The sequence below is a fragment of the Malania oleifera genome, chromosome 11, assembly GCF_029873635.1.
Source record: "Malania oleifera isolate guangnan ecotype guangnan chromosome 11, ASM2987363v1, whole genome shotgun sequence".
NCBI lineage: Eukaryota > Viridiplantae > Streptophyta > Magnoliopsida > Santalales > Ximeniaceae > Malania > Malania oleifera.
In genome coordinates, this window is record NC_080427.1 from 71,284,284 (window position 1) to 71,305,058 (window position 20,775).

The window sequence follows — 20,775 nt, forward strand, 5'->3', positions numbered from 1 at the left end:
TTCTCCGTTTAGATATCAGCACCTAGTTCTCTTGTACTAAATCATATTACCCTCTCTTTCATTTTTTAACACACATATCTAACACTAAAACTCTATTTTGTGTAGTCAAGCTTTCACTTGGGATAGCTTTACGATCCTTACATGACAAACGATCTACCCTTCCAACTTAAGCAAAAATCTATTTGACATTTATCTAGTCCACCTTTGAAGGTTATTAAGTATTCCTCTCTCTTCTTAAAGCAAATATTCATTGTAATAAGATCATATGACATAGCAAAGTCTTAAGATCATATCCCTACACTCATTTTTATCTCCATATCCATGCATATATCCTCTCATAACTTTTATTATCATTTCCAATGTGTCCATTCAAAAATACTCATTTACCCCTAAAACCAAGAGAAACAACCTTCCCTCTTTCTTTGTGATTCACAACATACCGACCTGTAGTAACCTGGCCCAAAAAAATAAATAAATAAATAAGTAAATAAATAAAGAGATATTTTGGAGAAGATATTTTGAAAAGAGATATTTTGAGATATTTATATATAAATATCTTTGAGAAGATATTTATTTTGATTACTTAAAGGCTAAGTCAGGTTTTATTTATAAACTCTCATTCTCTCTCTCTCTCTCTCTCTCTCTCTCTCTCTAGAACTTGAACCAACCCTCTCTCTCTCTAGGATTTTGCGCCGTCCATTGCCGGAATTCACGATCCATCGTTACCACGTGGATCAAAAGGAGAATCTCTACGTTTATTGTGGAACGGATCTTCGTTTGTAGAATTTCGGGATTTTCCCTAAAATCGAGGTAAGGGTCTGAATTTGGTTTCGGTTCAGTAGATCGGTAGTATAGGAAATTATATTGAAGTATTGTTCTTCGATTTTTAGGTTTTGGGGACCCCGAGTCGTTGTTTTAAATCAATTCGTTCGTGTTTCGGTTTCAAGTTTAAGGTAAGGGAATTTGTTTACATCAGTTTATTTTAAAAAGTAAACTGGAAAAACTGTAGTCTATACTATTATGTACCTTATGACTGTTCATTTGCAAAATTCTAAAGAGTAAAAGTGTCGGTTTAATTATTTTTACGGTTTTGTTAAATTTAGGGATTTTGCGTATGATCTACAAACGTTTTAAAAACTTACCTAGTTGTTTTAAACTACTAGTAGGAGATGCTTGAACCCTCATTTTTCATTTAAATGACTTTTTGAACCGATTACTCCTTAAAGTAGTTTTTGACGAAACGAACATGATATAAGCTGTTAAATGGACTTAAAATGCATTGGTATATACAGTTATGAACTATAAGAACTAAGATTCCATTATACTATCTGAAACTGTGGAAAACAGGTGCCGGTTAAATACCGAGCTATATATGTGAAAAGGGGTAAACCGAGAGTACGTGTGCCAATTGATACCTCAATTTGAAAGAAAGAAAGAATGCTTGTTTAGTTCATTAATGAGATTGTGAAAATACTGGAAATCCACAAGTTATTATGTTTTCATTGTTAATTGTATATATGATAAATGGGACCACAGCTTGTTACTAAAGGAGTTGAAAGATACTTCAGATTAAAAGAGTTGAAAGATACTCCAATTTCTAAAGGCGCGGTTCTGTTGCTAGTAAAGTACAATGCAACCACACATGTGAATCAGTGTGGGTATAGAGATAGTCGGCTTGCAGGAGTATTAGGACCACTGGTGAAATAATGGACCAAGTGGGGCAATCGGACTATATAATAGATGCTTGACAGTGCCTGCACGAACAAGGCATGTCAGAGTTATCAGTACACAACCCGTGCCACGGGGTAAATAGGCATATTATGACATTTCAAAGCTGGTTGTTGATCTAAATATTCATATACATGATTTAAAAAACAAAAATGGACAAGGTCACAAGGTTGAGTACCGTGTGTAGGGATCGTACAGTGTATGGGCCTATACCCTACCCTAACCTCGGGAACTCTCGCTTGTAACGATGTTGAATTTTATTTGTATATCTCCTATGGTGCTCTCGCTTGTAACGATGTTGAATTTTATCTGTATATCTCCTATGGTGCAATAATATGAATGTGGAATTGTGCAACTGTTTTAACTGGAATAAACTCATGTAATCACGTGTTGTTGTAATATCTTCCACCTTACTGAGAAGTGTCTCACCCCAATCTTACAACCTTTGTTTCAGGTCCTTCAGGGCATCGATCCTAGTCTTCTAGTGAGACTTTGGAGCTTAGAATCTGGTTGATAGGAGTAAGTTTTTGTACTAGTATTGGGTCGTTAGCCTGGTTAGTCTCTTTTGGGGATGTAATACAGTTTATGTTTTAAGTATGAATCCTATGCATTAAAGATACAGTTAGAACTCTGGTATATGTCTAATAGAATCCCTATGGATGTTTATATTTTTCCGCAACATTTGAATTACAGTTATGTATGAGATACACCCGTATGTCCCTATTTAGGGCGGGTTGTTTATGTATGTTTATCAGGTACAGGTATTCTGTATGTGTGGTAGCAATCTGGGTCCATATAAAGGGCCAAGTCGTTACACAACCCATCATAATTTTCAAAATGGAAGATATTTTATGAAACACAATAGGTTATGAATCTGAGATCGTCACTGTCAATCACTACCATTCATACATTGCCAGTCACTCTGTTCATACGCTGCTCATCAGTGTCGACACACTTCTCTTCACTTTGTTAACACACAGCTTGTCTGTCACTCTTCGTGCTGTTCGCACCCTCCGTAATGGTCAGTTTCTACTTTTCACACCCATCTCAATTAGACTAATCAGAGAAGATAAGCAATGTGCCAGAAACAATGGTGGTTTCTAGTTCAGTTATGATGCGTTCAGCTCTCAGTCAAATTAACTTCATCTTAAAAAAAAAAATTAGCAAGAGAGAGCAATGTTAAGCTTCACTGTCATATATAGTCATATTAATTATGGTAAACTAACAATATCAATCAAGCAGATCATTATTTCCACATTTATGGTCAAATAAAACCTCATATCCACCAGAAACACCAACAATAACTCAATCATACTCATGGTCAAAAGCCAGTAGCTGAAGCGAAGAAAATTTGTGATGGGGTTGTAAGAAAAAACATTAAAGTAAATAATAAGGTTATAGAAAGTGAAGGAACCTGCAAAGCAATTTTCAAGCAAACGTCTCGAATAGATGGCCTCAACAAAATCAGGCTCCACACAGCACTAAGACCTTGTGTAACACGATCTCCGCATTGCAATCCCTTCTCATCTTTCTCAGTGTTTCCAGGAGAACATAAGGACTCCAATACTTGAAGAACTGATTTTGGCAGATAAGGAACTTCACTGAGCAGTCTACTTAAAGACTTGTCAGAAGCTGGAAAAGAATCTCTAAGTGTTTCTGCCTGTATGGTAAGAAAATCTTCTCAGAACATTTTCTATTGTTGTAATGTTCCAAAAAAAAAAACCTTAGCCATAGGGAAAAAAATAGAAACAGGAAAATGAACACACCACAGCCAGCAGGAACATCTCATATACAGAAGTAGCAGTTGTAGAAGAAAAGAAATCTCGTTCTTCTTCTGCTTCCCCAAACAACCGGTAGAGGATTTGCAAGGTCAATTCATGCCCCTGAAGACATCCAGTGATTGTCATCAACAATCATGAATTTCAAGTGACAGAAAGAGCACAGGTAATTCCAATTTTTAATTAAAGTCCATAACTAGCAAGTAGCAACACAACCATGAGCAAAAGCACACTTTTTTAATAAAAGAACTTTATTCAAAAAGAAAAGGAGAATATAATGCATATTAATAAAAAATTTAAAAAAAAAAAAAAAAAGTAAACACCTAAGTTACATAAAAAGATTCAGCAGAGCTACAAAATGGGGAAAAAGACAGCCTTCCAGTGGTGCACATCCTACTTGAACAATGTGAAAAAATTTTGATCCTTCAAATCTATTTGCCACCATCTCAGTACCATCAAAATTTGGCAATCATTCATTCTGACCAATCCACAAAATCCCCAATGGAAATGAATCTAGCCTGTTCAACCAGAAGATCTCTCTAGCTTAATAGCACATCCTTCACTGAAAACGGAATAACCCACACCATCCCACTGAAGATGGTATCATATCCCAAAAAGCCTAGACACCAAAATACAATGTAATATCAAATGGCCAATGTCTCCCAGTCAGCCTCACACATGCGACACTTTTTTTGGATAGGAAAAAGGAAATTGGTTGAGGGAAGAAAGAGACACAGAGAAGTTAAGTTATTCTCCTAGGGACAGGACAACAAAAGAAAATAAACAGGGAAAAAATAAAGAAGATGAAATAAACAGATCAGGCTAGCCGAGCCATCCAATTCCACTGAATCTGAGAAACAAATTCCAAGTAGTTGGGCAAAAATGCCAATAGAGAAGCAAGAAAAAACAAAGCAACTGCAAAGACACAGAGCAACCATTAAAATACAAGCATTCCTCCCTAACCAAATGGCCTCTGCAGAGACAGCATAAACCCACAACCTGCTAGTACTCCAATGAAAGATTACATCTTTATTCAGTCAGGCTTCCAATAAAAGATTGCATTGAGATGTTAAACACATCTCAAACCCTGTTCCATCTTCAAACTGGGATCAGACAAAGACCAGCCAAAATGTAATGAGGGCTCAGATAAGCACTAATGTCCAACACAGGTTGGATGGCATCTAGGTTGAGTTGACAAGAACACATGAACAGAAAAAAGAAAAAAAAAAAAGGTTGGGCTCATCCCTAAAGCCATTGGGCATTAAGCAAACCATGAAGAAGAAATATTTTTCAAATACAGGCTGATGTAGGATAAAAAGAGAGACTTTGGGAAGATCCATGTTGGGGAATAATTAAGAAGAATTTGGTCAAGGTATTGTTGAGTTTAGTTTAATTAGTATAAGATTATGCATATTTTGGAGCTTGCTTGTTAAATTTGCATATATTAGGGGTATAAATTATAACTCGATGTAGTTTTTAGAGGCATGTGTGTAATTTCATGTGTTAGAAGCTTTCTTATAAATAGCGCATGAAAGCCATGTTGTAAGTGGTTGTTGAATTTGATTTGAGAAACTGACCTGTGTTTCTCTCCTCTCCTCCCTCCCTTCCCTCTTCCTTCTCCCCCCTTCCTCCCTTCTATCTCTCATGGCTACAGATCATTGAAGCAGCCCCAACATCAAAGGCATAGTTTCTCCATCTCAACAATTTTTATTACACCACTCGTCACTAAAACTACTTTTTTCAACTCGTAAGTAAAATTTGAGCATTTAGCTCATCGCATTAAACCCCCATTTGGAACATCTTGAAAATTGAGTACTTTTTAAAAAAAAAAAGTACATTCTATAAGTACTTGTGTCAATAAGTAGTATTTGGTTTACACTCAAATAAATACATATTTCAAAAATATACTTCTCCAAACTACCTTTTTTTAAGGAAAATAAGTATTTTTATGTTTTTTTCTGAAAAAGGTATTTATTTGAAGAAGTACTTATAATAAGTAATGTCAGACTACTTTTAGATAAGTACTTTTTCAGATAAGTACTTTTTTTCCAGAAAAGTACTCCTCTACAAGTGGCTGCAAACGATCCCTTAAATCAGTGGTTATGACCAAGCAAAACAAACCTTGACCCTTCAACAAAATGCAAGTGTACCTTCTTGTCCAATTTCACATATTCAAATACTGGGAAATTTGAGGGATCCAGCATCTAGACATGTACCAGCACCTAACACCCATACTTACAGCCAGGTCTAGCATGCCTTTTTGTGTTTCAGTGTGTGTGTATTTGAAAAAAAGTAAAATGTAGGCTGTATTGAAATGGAATGTACAAAAATTCAAAAGATTGTGGTATCTGACAATTGAACAGTGTATGTTTTACAGAGAACCGATAAAGGAACTCCATTAATAACTGGCAGTTTTGATCATTGGGAATAACTCAATGAATTTAGTAGATCCTTTTAGGAGGCCCCAATGACCATAGATCGAACTTATCCAATTTTTACGGTGCAATGGTTAGCTGTTCATGGACTAGCTATACCTACCGTTTCTTTTTTGGGGTCAATATCAGCAGTGCAGTTCATCCAATGATAAACCTAATCAAAATTATAGAGCTACGACACAATCAAACCCAAACAAACAAAATGTTGAATGCACACACTGAAGAAACCATAGTCAAATATAAAAGTACCGTGCATCAGGAAAACTAAAAAAAATATATATAATGATGTAGAATATAACAGAACATTGGAAGAAACAAGATATATTCCTAGAAATAGTAAAACACCTATCAAACAGAATTTAATGTTGCTCTCACAAATATGAGATAATGTCAAATAGCACCACTAAAAAATTCACATCATTATGCTAGTAGAGGTGCTTCATCAAGTTACAAGTTATATTAGACACACACCATAACTAAACACATTACATTTCATCTAGGAAGCCTAGCAATATCCCTAATGTTGTTTGCATTGTTTACTATTACTACAATCTCTAGAAACGTAAAATACAAAATTGATGCCTTATATGGCCCAAACAAGCCCATGTAATCAAGTAATCAGCAGCTACGGAAGTATATGAGAAGGAAGCACCAATAAAATCGAACTATTAGTCTATTTCCATCTTTTGTTTTCAATGTCTTGCCCATATGGTGGATGTATATAAAAGAGAGTGCCGGAAGTACACTACTACCAGTCAAGCAGTTACCTCAGTTCCAAGCCAAGATAATAAAAGAAATAGAAAAACCTTCAATGATCTTATCGACATCACAATTCTACGCAATAAAATAAAATTGGAACATCAACTCACCTCGTGATTTATATAATCGGACAGTATATGCTTTTGCAGTAGTTTCCATGCATCTAATTCTAAAGGAAACTGCACCAAAAAAAAAAAGGGTAAAATAAAATAATGAGTACATGAGACATGTAATCATAAAAACCCTTTGAAAGGCTAATGTTAGCCACAGAGGATTAAGCCAGAAGTCACAAACTATTAGATTGTACAATCATCCCAACAGCCTCTAAGGCACCACAATATGATGTATCATAAAAATGGAAAATAAGAAATTAAACATAAGGAAGATTCCATCATGCATACGCAGATATCATGCAGATTATTAATAGCATCTGTAAATTCATGTGGGATCAAGAGAAAGATCGTCATGGCACACTAAAGAGCATCCAAATTAATAGCTATTATTTGGTCAACAACAACATAAAAATTGATAGAGACATTTAGTAATGCAGTGAGATGACGAATAAATGTTCTTCTAGAATGCTGAATGATCGAAGTATATGGATATAAAATGTTTTATAAAGAAGTGCAAGACCATTTACACCTCGTTCGCCAACTTGTGTTTCTTTTCTCTATTCGTGAATTTTCTTATTTTGTAAAATAATAATAATTTTTTTCATCAGAACTAATTTTTCAGTAGTAATAAGTAGAAAATAAAAATATATATACATTCTTAATTCAAATATTGGAATGTATGAGTTCATTGTTGGTTAGATTTTACATGATGCTAACCACCACGAAATTACAGAAATATGAAAGAGAGGAAAGAAATAGAACATTAAACATATTAGCATAATTTAACTGAAATAATCAAAAAAGGACGTCAATATCAATGTACATCATGACAGGCACTATACCACTATGATTTATGATTATAATCTTCAGAAGGCCAAGGATCTATACCTCAACACCTAAAGAAGCAAGCAAAGAGAAGCGAACATGAGAACATCCTGCAAGTGCCATTTGCTTATAAGCCTCAATGATGCGCACAAAAGCCAATTTTTGTAAGTGATCCTTCTGTTCATCAGCAAGATCAATTACAGGTGCTGACATCTTGGGGAGGACAATCTGATTATTCAACCCAATAGAAGTCGCTGTTGAGGAGACCATGCTGCTAGTATCTGTGACAGATGCTTTTGGGCTCAGCTCCTCAGACCTATCAGTTGACACAGATGGATGTTGATTCAGTGGCGACCTTCTACCAAAACTGGAAGCTTGTTCTTGACTTGCATCTTCTAAATCAGTAGATGCCAATGAAGTAGCAACCACCATGTCTGGCAATCCATCACTATGAGAAGCTGAATCCAATCCAGGTATCTCACTCTCTAGATTCCCCATATCATGAATCTCCGACGGAATGGCGGAATAATCCTTTTCCATTTTAGGTGGTAGAATGGCACTAGAAGCAACTGGTTCACCGGTAGGCACAACAGCTTCTTCTGTTTCAAGATTCATGCCAGCACACAGCTCATTTCCATCAGTCATATTTGATACATGGCATTCCTCTTCGCCTTCTTGTTTCTGAAAGTTAATTGAATATGAAAAGTTCATCAGACTGCCATAAAAAAAGAATCAAGTCCAAGTGTATAACTTAAAAATAAAGAACTACAAAGGGACAGGCATATATCAAGGCCTTGCCCTCCGGTTTGTGTCTCCTGAAATTTTCTGTGTCTGCCATCAACAGAAAATACAACAACGAGGAACTAACATCATATGGTTTTGGCAAGAAAATCACGGGAAATTATCACTGATTTGATGAAATATGACTTTTGAAATTCTGTCATTTTTCCCAAGGATTCCAAATCTTTCCCCACCAATAGAGTTTAATAAGAAATGATTGCACTAAAATCATAAATCAAGCTTATCTAGCTGAAGAAATGGATCAACTGGTGGATAAAAGTCCACCTTTAATTGATCCTGAAAAATATGAGATTAAAGTTCATAAAAGCCAAACCTAAATTGCATCTCACAAGGCTGGACTTTACTAGAAGCTTATCCTTTTTTATGGAAGTGGCTTCGTCGCAGTAATTTAACCACCTTTCCACATAATTAAGTTGCTTGCTTCTTTTCATTGCTCATTTTTTTAGGTTAGGCCTCATTATTTAAATGATTATGTGTTACAGCCCTTCGTATGAATGCTCATGCATTCTACATCTCAGCACATTCAAGCATCATCATTCATATGTTCGTCCATGTTCTCCTGTGCTTTGTTAATGTCACCTTCTGCACACTTTTAAAATTTATGTATATGCATAAATAGTCATCCAATTAATATTGACGTTCAAAGAATTGCCTTCTTACATGGGAACAATCATCTGACGGTCAATCCTTACATAATTAAGGACAGTGACCAAATATTTAATACAATGCAATATATTAACTGCAACAAGTCCCAATAGCACAAGAATACATAAGTACTTCCCTGAAGCTGATAGGGACACTCAATCCATGAACATCTTGATGCTCATATGTTGACCACATCAAAGTAATTCCCTCCCCCACCACCCAAAATAATTAAAAATAAATGTAAACTTGTTTAAAAAGAACCTTGAAACTTGGATTGTTAAGTTCATTTTAGAAAATATGTTTTTAACAAATAAGCCTTAAAAAGTTCATTGGGTTCCAATAATGATAATAGAATTCAGTAAGTTCAAAATATTCCCAACCACACAAAACCAAACCAGCAACCCCAAGCTATCTAAAATAAATGTTACATCAAGATTCTAGAAACAAAAATGCTAAACATTCCATCAAATGTCATGCCTAGCAATGCTTGTGCAGCAGGTGCAACTGCTAGTGGTGCTCGGGTAAAGCACATCTGCTACCAGGGGAATAGTGCTATTGCACTGTAGAAGTTGTAGCAGTCCCTAAAGCAAACAGTAGAGGAGGAGGTCGCACTTAGTGGAGAAGCATGGTGCAACCAGGAGCAATGGTGTGACATTTGTTTGGAGTTTAGGCAGGACACTTAGCAATTACACCAGTTGCTAAGTGCAATGACAGGACATTTGTTTCAAGAAATAAACAACTGAAATCCTAAAATGTTTCTAAAACTTTTAAATGCTTTAATCCATGTGGTTAAAATTTGGGCCTATCAAGTAGAAAAAAATTTAAATTTGAAATAACTTTTAGAAGACACTTAAAAATATTTAATTTTTCCTGAATATGTATAATCAGCATTTTTTTTCTTTATTTTCTTCAACCTACCCAGAAAATTGCACGGATGTGCCACTGGTCATTACAATAAGAGAACCCAATAGGAATATGAAGGAAGAAGAGGAGGGGATTCATAAGCTTTGGTTTCAAAGTAGAAGAGAAAATATTACCAAACCATCACCAGATGTCGAGCATTGACTGTCTAATAATGAAGCCATCTGTGGAAAAAATCTGGGAAGTGAAAGAATATTGGTCAAGAATGACGATGAATTCTTCGCCTGAGCATCATTACCAACAATATTTGCATGAGAGGCCAAGTTCAGCAGCAGTTCTTCATCCCCTTCAGCAATAGGGCGATTATGGGGAAGGTGCCTCATATTAGCTATTACTACATCAGCTAGCAAGTCAGGGGAGATACTTGAAATAAGGACATCTAAATAACTAACAGCTTTTTCACCCTGAGCAACCAAGGCACCAAACATAGCAATAAGTTGCTGCACAGGTCCATCACCTCCATCACCTTGGGAAGTAGTTTTTCCAATTGAAGGAATGTCATCCTGAGCCGACGTAGCATCTCTGTTCAACTCTTTCAATGATCCTTCTGAAACATTTGGTGTTGGTTTGACTCGCTTTCCGGAATCATCCTCATCAGTCAATTCAGTAATATCCTGTACTCCAGGTCTTTTCCTGCTGGCGTTACCATGTGCAGCATCCTGCACTTTAATCAAGGGCTTCTCCTCCTGTAAGTCACCATATCCATTATCAAGTTCCAAATACACTTCCATTCTTATGTTTATTAGGGATGATGTCAAGAAAATATGAGTAATCCACAAGTGTACAAATGGAAGCAAACATGACAGATACCTCTATAATTGGTAAATCATCTTTTCGCTCTATATTTCCATTGAACTTGCACTCTTGCGGAAGGGCTTCTTCTGCCAAGTCTCCAGCCTTCATTTCTCTCAGGGCACCAACCAACCGATCCCGCCACTACAGATACCATAAGCTCATAGAATGAATATTTGGTTCTCATGTAAAACAAAGAACATACTCCACTTTTCATGTTAAAATTAATGAATATTCTCTAGTGACAGGTCAACAGTTTAAGTTGTCAGTCCAGTGTATCAAGTGCACATGACAAGATGCCAATGTGTACATAAGTAGTAATAAAAATGCTCATAGCAACCACATGACAAGACACAGGGTGCATATGCCACTGCTCACCAGATGGTACTTTAAAAATGCAAGAAAAAGAAAAACTTCAACGAAAAACCAAGACATGTACAAATGGCAATGTAGAAGTTAAAAATAAAAACCAGCTCCAGATAAAGCAGTGAAATTATGTTAGTATAGTAGTTTTCCTCAAACTCCTCTTCTTCACCATGGAGGTTTCCCCTCAAGAATGAAAAAAGAAATGAAAAAGACTCGATGACAAGAAGCCCACAAAGCCACAGAGATCAGAAGAAAAAGATGCATCACTCCAACAACTCTAGCAGCTTTGGAGAAGTTGAAAAAGGATGAACCACATGTAACATTACACACTAATGTGGGTATGTAGCTGAGTTGCAGTTTAGTTATTTCTTATTTAACCTATATCTGGAATGGATCTTAGCATTAACATGTTTCATAAAGGCAGATTAGGCGTATTGGTTGGAAACTAAAAATTTTTATTTAGCTTCAGTTCATGAAACCATGGTATTCCTTTTGAGAATTTAATATAGGTTCCCCTATCCAGAAGATAACAGGCATTTTGTCAAGCACTGATTTATTTTTTTATTTTGTTTTATTTTTTATTTTTTTTATTACTATTATTTTTATTTTATTTTTATTGTAGTTGTATAACAGAGCACACATTGCACCAGTTCAATACAGTACAAATACGAAGTACAGAGCAGAGATTAAAATTCCCAAGGGAAAAAAATACAATCCATAGAAGTTCATTAAGCAATGATCCCAAATCATGAGATACTCAATCGAATATGCAAAAAATACAATTAACTGAAAAATTGGTTAAGTGAGGGATAGGATTTCCAGCAGCAAAACCAGTCAAAATAATTTTTCTACTTCTATCTTGTGCAAATAACCCTAATTGCTCTTCAGACCTCCTTATCAAGCTTCTGAAGGTGGCATTAACTGCTTAAGCACCAGAGTCCCAAATTCAATAGTATCAAGCTTCATATAATGTTATTACAAAAGTCTTCAATGACTGATCATAAGAAAATCCTTGTTCTCAAAGAATTTAATTATGATAACTTGGCAGGGCCATCCTCCACTCGATGCTGAAACTTTAATCAGCCAGAGAAAGCAACACCAGCCACATCTACATACCAGAGCGGCAAAACCATCGCCAACCAGGCACATGACCATATATGAAGGCAACAACCCTTTATATACTACACCTAAAGTATCACACCAAGACCAGACATGAATCAATATTAACCTACATGAAAGCAACAATGATAGAACCTTGTACAAAAACAAATATACGACAGCAAACTTATACATCTATGAAGATGATGCAATGTGTTAGGGTCTTAGGCTTCTGCGACTCTTAACACATGGTTTTGATATATGGTTATTGACATGGAGGTAAGGTCAATAAACATGGATGCAACTACGCAGTTGTCACAGGGATGGTTTCAGTATGTTTCTATGACTTTGTGGTTGGTCTGGATAGTTCTGATTGTGTGTTCTCGAATCTAAGATCTATGATCATTAGATCTTTCGTGGTAACTCGTATGTGACCAAGAATACTTCAGAGAAGTACTCTTAGGGGAACACTAGGTGTTTGTCCTAACTCGCCCGGTATCCTAATGGGTACTAAGTGAGCAAACCCTGAGCAGCACTCAGGGGCAGGCTATTAATATCTTAAAGGGATGTCCTGGGCTTCTGTGCAGGATTGGGAGCCCCACGAACAATCCACTTGGGAATGGGATCACACAAGTCTCTCCAGCTCGGAGGTTTGGGTGTATGTCCTTCCTAGCCGTCAACTATACAGTTGGGTCGTATCATCTAAGACACTGGTTGAGCTCAGGGGTTGAGAGTTACCCTCAGTACTGGTGAAATTTGAGTTATTTCCCTTACCGTTTGAGTCTGGGTTCTTTGGTGATGACCTTATTGGTTCAAGGGCTGTTGAGCCGTGAGACTTGACCACTGGGTTAGACACTTGAGTGTTTCCCTGGATAAGAACAAGTATGACTAGGCTGGACTTGGTGTAGTCTTGCCGTGCACGGCTGTCACTCCTTGACACTTCAAGAGGATTTTGGCAAGGGTCATTTCTTTTGGCCATTGAGAACTCCTCGTCCATGACACAATGCATTGTTGGCCCAAGAAAAGCGCCACATGCTGATCTAATTTCTACCAGCGCCGCAGCCTTTAGTTTTAGGGAGACCTACACCTCCTAAACCATGGCACAACAGAGCTGTATCACATGAAATTGCAAAACAAATTACTAACCCAGGGTTCTAAAGATATACGTATTTAACTGACAATTATTTAATTAGCATTGAACAGCTGGAAATCTATAAATTTTTACTCAATTTTCAATAAATGTACCAAAATTTAATAAAATCATTATTAATTTTTCGTTCTATCTAGGTAAATTCTCTTACCTTTTCTGAAAATCTGGGAAAACTGGAAAATGAAGCAAAGGAAATGTAAAAAAAATAATTACACAACAAAAACAGAATTAAACTCCGTGTGTACCTTGGGCAAGGAAAAAATACCAATAGACAAAGCATTCATTTCAAAATGAGAGAAAATAGGTGGCAATATCATAGCCAAGTGGAGGAGAAGAAACCAAAAACAATGTAAAAAAGATTAAGAGAAGATCTCATGATTCATGAAAAATATAGTCCTACACTGAGACAATTAGATAAATTCTTTCAGTAATAAACTAAGCCAAAACCTAATGTCATATGAAGCCTCACAATCAAACAAATGAATACAAACATAAAACAGGTGAAAGCATCATTCACCAAAAAGTAAACATCAAGGAGAAAATCGGGTTTATCAGCCAGAATTTCATGATGAAAATCTTTTCTGTTTGTATGAGATGCACATTTCAGATAGAAGGCAACTTCAAGCCATTGCGTGCCTCATTTAAAGGCATAAAGAGCAAGTAATATGAGCTTCTAAAAGTGATCCCATGAACTTTCATCTTCAAACAAGCCTAAAGGTATAAAACTAAAAAACCCTTTCAATATTATCCTAAATTGCCAATCAGTAGGCCAACGATAAATAAACAAATAAGCAGATTACTCACCATACGGAAAGCAAAAAAAGTAAAAATAAATAATATAGATATTGTGAAAATTAAGTATGCCAACAAGCAAGTCAATGATTCAGACACGAAAGCAGAAACAATGTAGCATACATGTTTGATATACAGAGCAAAAAGAATTACCGGCACAGCACCCGGATGAGTACACTTCAGGCAGGATAGGAAGGCATTTTTCAAAGCATGATGTGCAGCAGAAACACGCACACCTTTGATAACAGACGTTGAGGGATCCAATCCAAGCAAAACGGGTAGAATGCGTCCGTAAAATGCAGGCCTCTTATTTGCAATCGCTGAAAGACTAATTACAGCGAAAAAAAAAATGTAGTAGAACAAACATGATAGCAGTAGCAAAACTGCAACAATAACCATGAACAGATTTTACCAGATAGATGACAAAAGCATATTGAAACAGTGAAATGCCCCAGTAATGATGAAATAAGGGAAAAAAAAATTATTAGTTTTTTTCTAAGATGCATATTCAACAGTACAGTATAGCAACTAATTTCTCTTTTCCCATTTGCAAGAAACTGGTAACTACAAATGCCCAACAAATATAAACCATTAAGCGTGTTTCAACTCCACTTTTGTCCTCATTTTCTTCTTTAGTAGGGAGAAACTAGCTGGCTACAATGAACAGATGATTGCAAAGGATAAATATGGAAAATTGTGAACAAATAAATCAGGACTGTGAGAGCAACTTTTTATTATTTTTAACCAAGGATACGACCATTTAATTAAGGGGAGAAAATATGATCCACCCTTGCATTCAACTTAAGGTCACGGCCACAACAATAACAACTACGGATATGAGGGAGTTAGCAGGCTTGTAAGCTACTTGAGCCTGCCTCACCATAACTCAACTTGAGTTTGAGTGGAAGTCTTGAGCAGCTGAGTAAAGTTCAAGCTTCCCAATATTACTCACATTGAGCTTAATAGAGCTTTTATAATCTATTACTTTTTATTTTGTAAGTGACAAACACACACACACTACATATGTAAAAGTATGAATACTAAAATCATATTGGGGGGAAAAATGTCCTTTTTTAAATAAGACAAACATTCCTAAAAAAATAAAAATTCAACCAAAAAATAGATTAAAAAAATTCCAGTTAGAAGGTTTATTTTACCTAGGTTGATGTTAGAACCTATTAAAAAAAAAGGTCCATTTGGCCCAAAAAAAAAAAAGATAAGATAAATAAAAGTAACAAAATAATAATTGTTAAATAAGTAATGTATATCCTAAAAATAAAGTAAAAATGTTGCTAACATTTTCTTAAATTATTATAAAGTGTCTAATATCATTTAGACAAATAATTAATTTACTTATGAAAGACACACATTAGAAATAAAATCAGACTCAAAAGCATCCTCTAGATAATAGAGGTTAAATTTATTGGAATTAAAAGAAACACACTAATTAACCATTGTATAAACATAAAATAACAGCTACAAAATATTTTAGTTAAGAAATCGTTATTTATGTAAATGTTCAACACTCATATATATTATAAATATCAAATTGAAATAAGTATAATTACACTAACGTATTATGAATTGGTTTGAATGTATATAGACTAATACAAGACAACTATATTATAATTTTGCAAAAAATACGAAATTAAATGTTTTTAAAAGAAATTAGGTCACTACATTTTTAATCTTTCTAACATTTTAATTTCAACAGATAATTTTAGTATTATATGTTAAGCATCATATTTTAGCTACTGCAAAACTACTGTGCTGCACTACTTCTATAAGGATTTCCTGTCTATGCATATCTATAAAACCGACACTTAAGCACGTCCATAATATTTAAAATGCATTTTTAATACATAACATTTATCTAGCACTTCTCAGACACTCCCATGACACACATTCAATGATTTCATGTTTCAAACAAATAATGATGCATTGTAATATGACATTATTTTATTTCACCCTTAAAAGATCTAATGACAAAATAAACACTACAACTTCAAGTTTTTTCAAGAATATTATAATAAACCTATGTGATGTTTTGCATAATGAAATGGAATAGATTAGGAGTGGAAAGAAAAAAATAATTTTATGAGGAACATGTGAAAATAGAATAATAGAGTGACTAACTTCATTTCCTTCCTACATACCAAACATTGCATTATTGATATCTCCAATGAAAGAAGCAGTATTTGAGAATTTTTACAAAAAATTAAAAAGAAAGAAGATGCATATGTATTGATTCCATGTTTGATATTTCTCCATCACTTTCCAGGTACTTGTAAGATGATCATCCAATACTTTTTTCAAAAAATATAAATTAGATAGATAATGATGAATGTTAACTTTATTTTAGTTTGCTCATAAAAAATCAAAATTACAAAAACAAACACAATTACTTTGGACTTTCAAGAAATAAAGTAAACTATAGGCATTTCCAATGGCAGAAGTAATATATTGATATTTTGATAATGTTACAAAATTAAGAAAAGGATGCATAAGCAAATTAGAATTTTTATAGTCATATAAATATTAAAAGTTTAATATTTTTCAAAATAATAATTTTAAATAAAATATTATGTATCCTATATTGTATGGCTTTCTATTATTTTAGGATTTGCTGTGCCTACAAATGAGTGTTGTGACATGAAGCATCCTTATTTGTATTTTTTATAACAAAAATTCCATTAAAGACTAAAAAAGTACAAGAGACAGAGAATAAGGCATGATTAGCAAGAACAAAAAATAATTACAATAAGCTACTTTTCCAATCCCTTTGAAGATCGGAGAGCAATGACCCCTCAAAACCTCAAAAAAAATGTGGCCAGAACCAAGCAAGAAAAGTAACTTTCTCCCAAAGCAAAACCATAGAATTCTTGTGATCCTTGCAAATTCTCGTCTCTCAAGCCAAAAGGGTCCAAAAAATGGCATACACTGTACATGTCCATACAGCCTTTCCACTTCTACTTTTTCTGAAACCCCAATATCTCACCAACAAAAAAATCTCACATTTTGTGGGCCACTCTTGCCTCACAACAATTAGGGAATAAAGTATTCCAAGGTTACCTCAATGCCCAGCAAGAAGAAAAAGATAGGTGTTACTCTCATTTGACTCGCAGCACAACAGACAAATTTTTTGGTTGAACGTGTTTGATCTATAGCAAGTCATTGGTACTGATCCTGAGAATTAGAGTCCAAATATTAGGGGTGTACAAAAATTACCGAAAAACCGAAAACCGGACCGAAACCGAACTGAAACCATAAACTGTTCGGTTTTTCTGTTTTCGGTTTTCGGTTTCAGTTTTCAAAAATAAAAATGTTCGGTTTCAGTTTTATGTTGAAACCGAACCGAAAAAAACCGAAAAAATGATTTATATAAGATATATATATATATATATATATATATATATATAATAGGCTAGTAAAAATATAGTATAGCCATATAGCCACTATAGAAAATAAAAATCCTCAATAAATTTTTCAGAACTTTATGAAAAATAAAGGTTATTTTTGTTAAAAGTGCCCAACAGATTTTATTTTGTTAAAATTATGAATCCCTATAAAAAATTAAAATGCTCAATAAATTTTCAACAACTATATGAAAAATAAAGGTTATTTTTTTTGTAAAAAAAATCAGTTTAAAACCGAAAAACTGCAACTGAACCGCCACATTTTCGGTTTTCAATTAAAGCATAATTTTGATTCGGTTTCGGTTCGGAAATCCCAAAACCAAAAATTTCGGTTCGGTTTTCGGTTCTGGCCAAAACTGAACTGCACCGAACCATGTACAGTCCTACCAAATATAAGCCCAAGTCTTATTAGGAACATTTGCTTGCCCAACAGCTTTATTTTAGAAGTTGAAGGATTTAGAAGATGTCAAGATGAGTGAAGAAAGAGTTAGAAGAGAAAGACCAAGAAGAATCCCCAATCCAGAGTTAGGCATCCCCTCCCCCCTGAGGAAGGAATGGAAGAATCCAGCACAACCACATCAACCCCTCTTTCATTGAGACGACTCAAGAAATGGAAGTCCTGTGAAAGAGGCTCTCTTGAGAAGCTGAAATTGGTGCATCATGAAGAGAAGGAAGTCTAAATAGCCGTGGCAGCAACAGCTCCAACAGAGTCTCTCCCACCCAAGTGCCCTCCCAGAAACGAATTCTATTACCATTGCCCATTTTAAAGCAAGGAGGAAAGAATAGACAAGTGACTGGGAAACAAACTTCCAGGCTCATAGGAAGCAGTGCCACTTCCTATTGTATCCCATCCATTCAAATGAATCCATACTTACTTTTAATAAACTGGTACAAGTAATTAGCCTCTAAGTGGAACCTCTATAACCACTTTCCAGTAAGGATAGCTTTTAGATTTCATATTAACAAGCCCAAGTCCACCCATCACATTTGGACCTCCTAACCACATCCCAGGAAACAAGGTGATTCCACTTATCCTCCCCAAAACCAGACCCAATGAAACCTTTCATAGTTTGTTCCAAATTTGTAGCCACGCTCACGGAATTCTAGAAAGAGATAACAAATATCAGAAAGGGCAGCGCTATTAAGAGTAGTCCTAACCCCCCAACAATAAATAAGCCCTCATCCAACCATCTAGACTCCTCCCTCCTCTCAACCAACGGATCCCAAAAAGCAACAGACAAAGGGGATCCCCTTAAAGGAGGACTTACATAAGGCAAAGGCCAAGCCAAAGAGTTGCACCCAGCAAGATACCTAAAACCCTTTAACTCACCCAAACTCATATTAATGCCCAACACCACCTGCTTTTGACAAGTTTTATCTTTAACCCTGAAATCTTCACAAAAATTCTTAACAATATATACCTTACAGAATTTCCCACATTATTCTCCAGAAAGAAGGTAGTATTGCCCGTAAACTGAAGGTGAGACTGACACCCCCACTTCCTCTCTCCCAATCAAAAGGCCTCTACTCACACCAAGATCCTGAGCATGCAATCAACCTACTCAACCTATTAACCACCAAAGTAAACAAGAAAGGAGACAACAAATCCCGGCCTTAAACCCCAAGAAACCTTAAACCAGTCCCTAGGCAGGCCAGTAAGAATAAGGGTCATATTAGTACAGCTAAGGCACCCTCCTATCCAATTTTTCCACAATGCCCCAAAGCACTTCTTAGGCATCACATTATCGAGAAAGCCCCAATTTACTGTATCATAGCCTTTTCAAAATCCAATTTAAAAAAATCACACCTTTCTTACCCCTCCTCACATCCTCAATCACCTCATTTTCCACTATAATAGCATCTAAGACAAAAAGATTTGTCTATCTTTACAAAAACAGATCGAGCCATCATCACCAACTCATCATATCCGCAACACCTCCCTTGGTCACCTTGACAAGACCTTATTAAAAGTAAACGCTGGTCACCAAACTAATCAACCTGAAATCCTTCACCATCAACCTCTCCTTCTTAGGAAGAAGTTTTCATGAAATCTGAGTTTCTACTCTTCCCTCCCCCCCACCCCACCCCCAGATGAAATTTCACACCAAAAAAAAAAAACTCATGACATTTTCTTGCAATGGCTACCAACCATCCTAGAAAAAGGTCATTGTAAACCATCCAGAACCAGTGCTTTATCCCTAACTTCCTTTATATCAAAAGGCATCTCTCTAACCAATTAACCATATCCTCAACAATGGGACTCTAGTCTAGACCATCCACATCACGATATTCTTGCACTCATCAATGCATAACAATCGATAGAAAGGCATAACTTCATCTCCAATCTGTTTCTGATCCTCACTACTCTGCCTCAAGCTAACTCCAGCTCCTTAATATAGCTCTTTCTCCTCCTCCCATTAACCACCCCATGAAAAAAACTGAATTACAATCCCCTTCTTTCACCAATTTCACTCTAGATTTTTATGCCAATTCCTCTCTTCCCTCATCAAGAGCACCTCCAACTCATTACAATGAATCATCCTAACTCTATCCTCCTCCCCCAGCAAACCACACTCCTCCAGCATAACCAACCCAACAATCTAAATATATATATATATATATATATATATATATATATATTGTTTTTTTTCTTATCAATGCTTTTACTTATTTTTAACAAACTTCAATTTGTATCTTACATATAATAATAAAGAACATAATAAAATTCCTATAAATTACTTCGAGCATTCGCACTTCAACTTATAAACTTAATTCTGACAATATATAATCAACCAATGCTATATAAAAAGTGCAGACTTTGTAATCATTCTATGGACAAAAACGGTGAAGGATCTTTTAGCAGTTTTCTATTTTGGTTTTGGAAGAAGAAAAGACCAGGCAAACATTTTGGAGATGCACCTATTTTGCAGTGATGTGGGGTTTGTGGTTGGCATGTAAAATGTGTGTGTTGTTTTCAGGGAAGAAGTTGAACCCTTTGCTGGTTTGGGAGAAGATTCATACCCAAGTTGCCTTGGTGTGTTGCCTATGGGTACTTTAAGGAGTGAGCTTCTCGGATATCAACAGGATTGGCTCTATTGACTGGCTTAATTTTGTGTGTTCTGTTTTTTTCTTCTTGTCCTATGTTCTTTATGTTTC

At 35.5% G+C, this 20,775-nt stretch overlaps 1 protein-coding gene and 1 long non-coding RNA gene across 7 annotated transcripts in view; one reads left to right on the top strand and one right to left on the bottom strand.

The window, feature by feature from the left end:
- Nucleotides 1–20,775, bottom strand: part of LOC131168510 (uncharacterized) — a 93,628-nt gene that overhangs the window by 32,680 nt on the left and 40,173 nt on the right. For all 6 annotated transcript variants that reach the window (XM_058128000.1, XM_058128001.1, XM_058127999.1 and 3 more), the window contains exons 6-12: nucleotides 14,357–14,531; nucleotides 10,816–10,941; nucleotides 10,122–10,691; nucleotides 7,702–8,319; nucleotides 6,811–6,879; nucleotides 3,495–3,611; nucleotides 3,143–3,388 (exon numbers count right to left, since the gene is read on the bottom strand). In XM_058128000.1, coding sequence (XP_057983983.1) covers nucleotides 3,143–3,388; nucleotides 3,495–3,611; nucleotides 6,811–6,879; nucleotides 7,702–8,319; nucleotides 10,122–10,691; nucleotides 10,816–10,941; nucleotides 14,357–14,531 — 1,921 coding nt within the window. The remainder of the gene's footprint in view (nucleotides 1–3,142; nucleotides 3,389–3,494; nucleotides 3,612–6,810; nucleotides 6,880–7,701; nucleotides 8,320–10,121; nucleotides 10,692–10,815; nucleotides 10,942–14,356; nucleotides 14,532–20,775) is intronic.
- LOC131168513 (uncharacterized) lies at nucleotides 611–2,359 on the top strand. The gene is made up of 3 exons (XR_009140318.1): nucleotides 611–810; nucleotides 891–953; nucleotides 2,183–2,359. It is a non-coding gene; the product is annotated as an uncharacterized LOC131168513 (long non-coding RNA).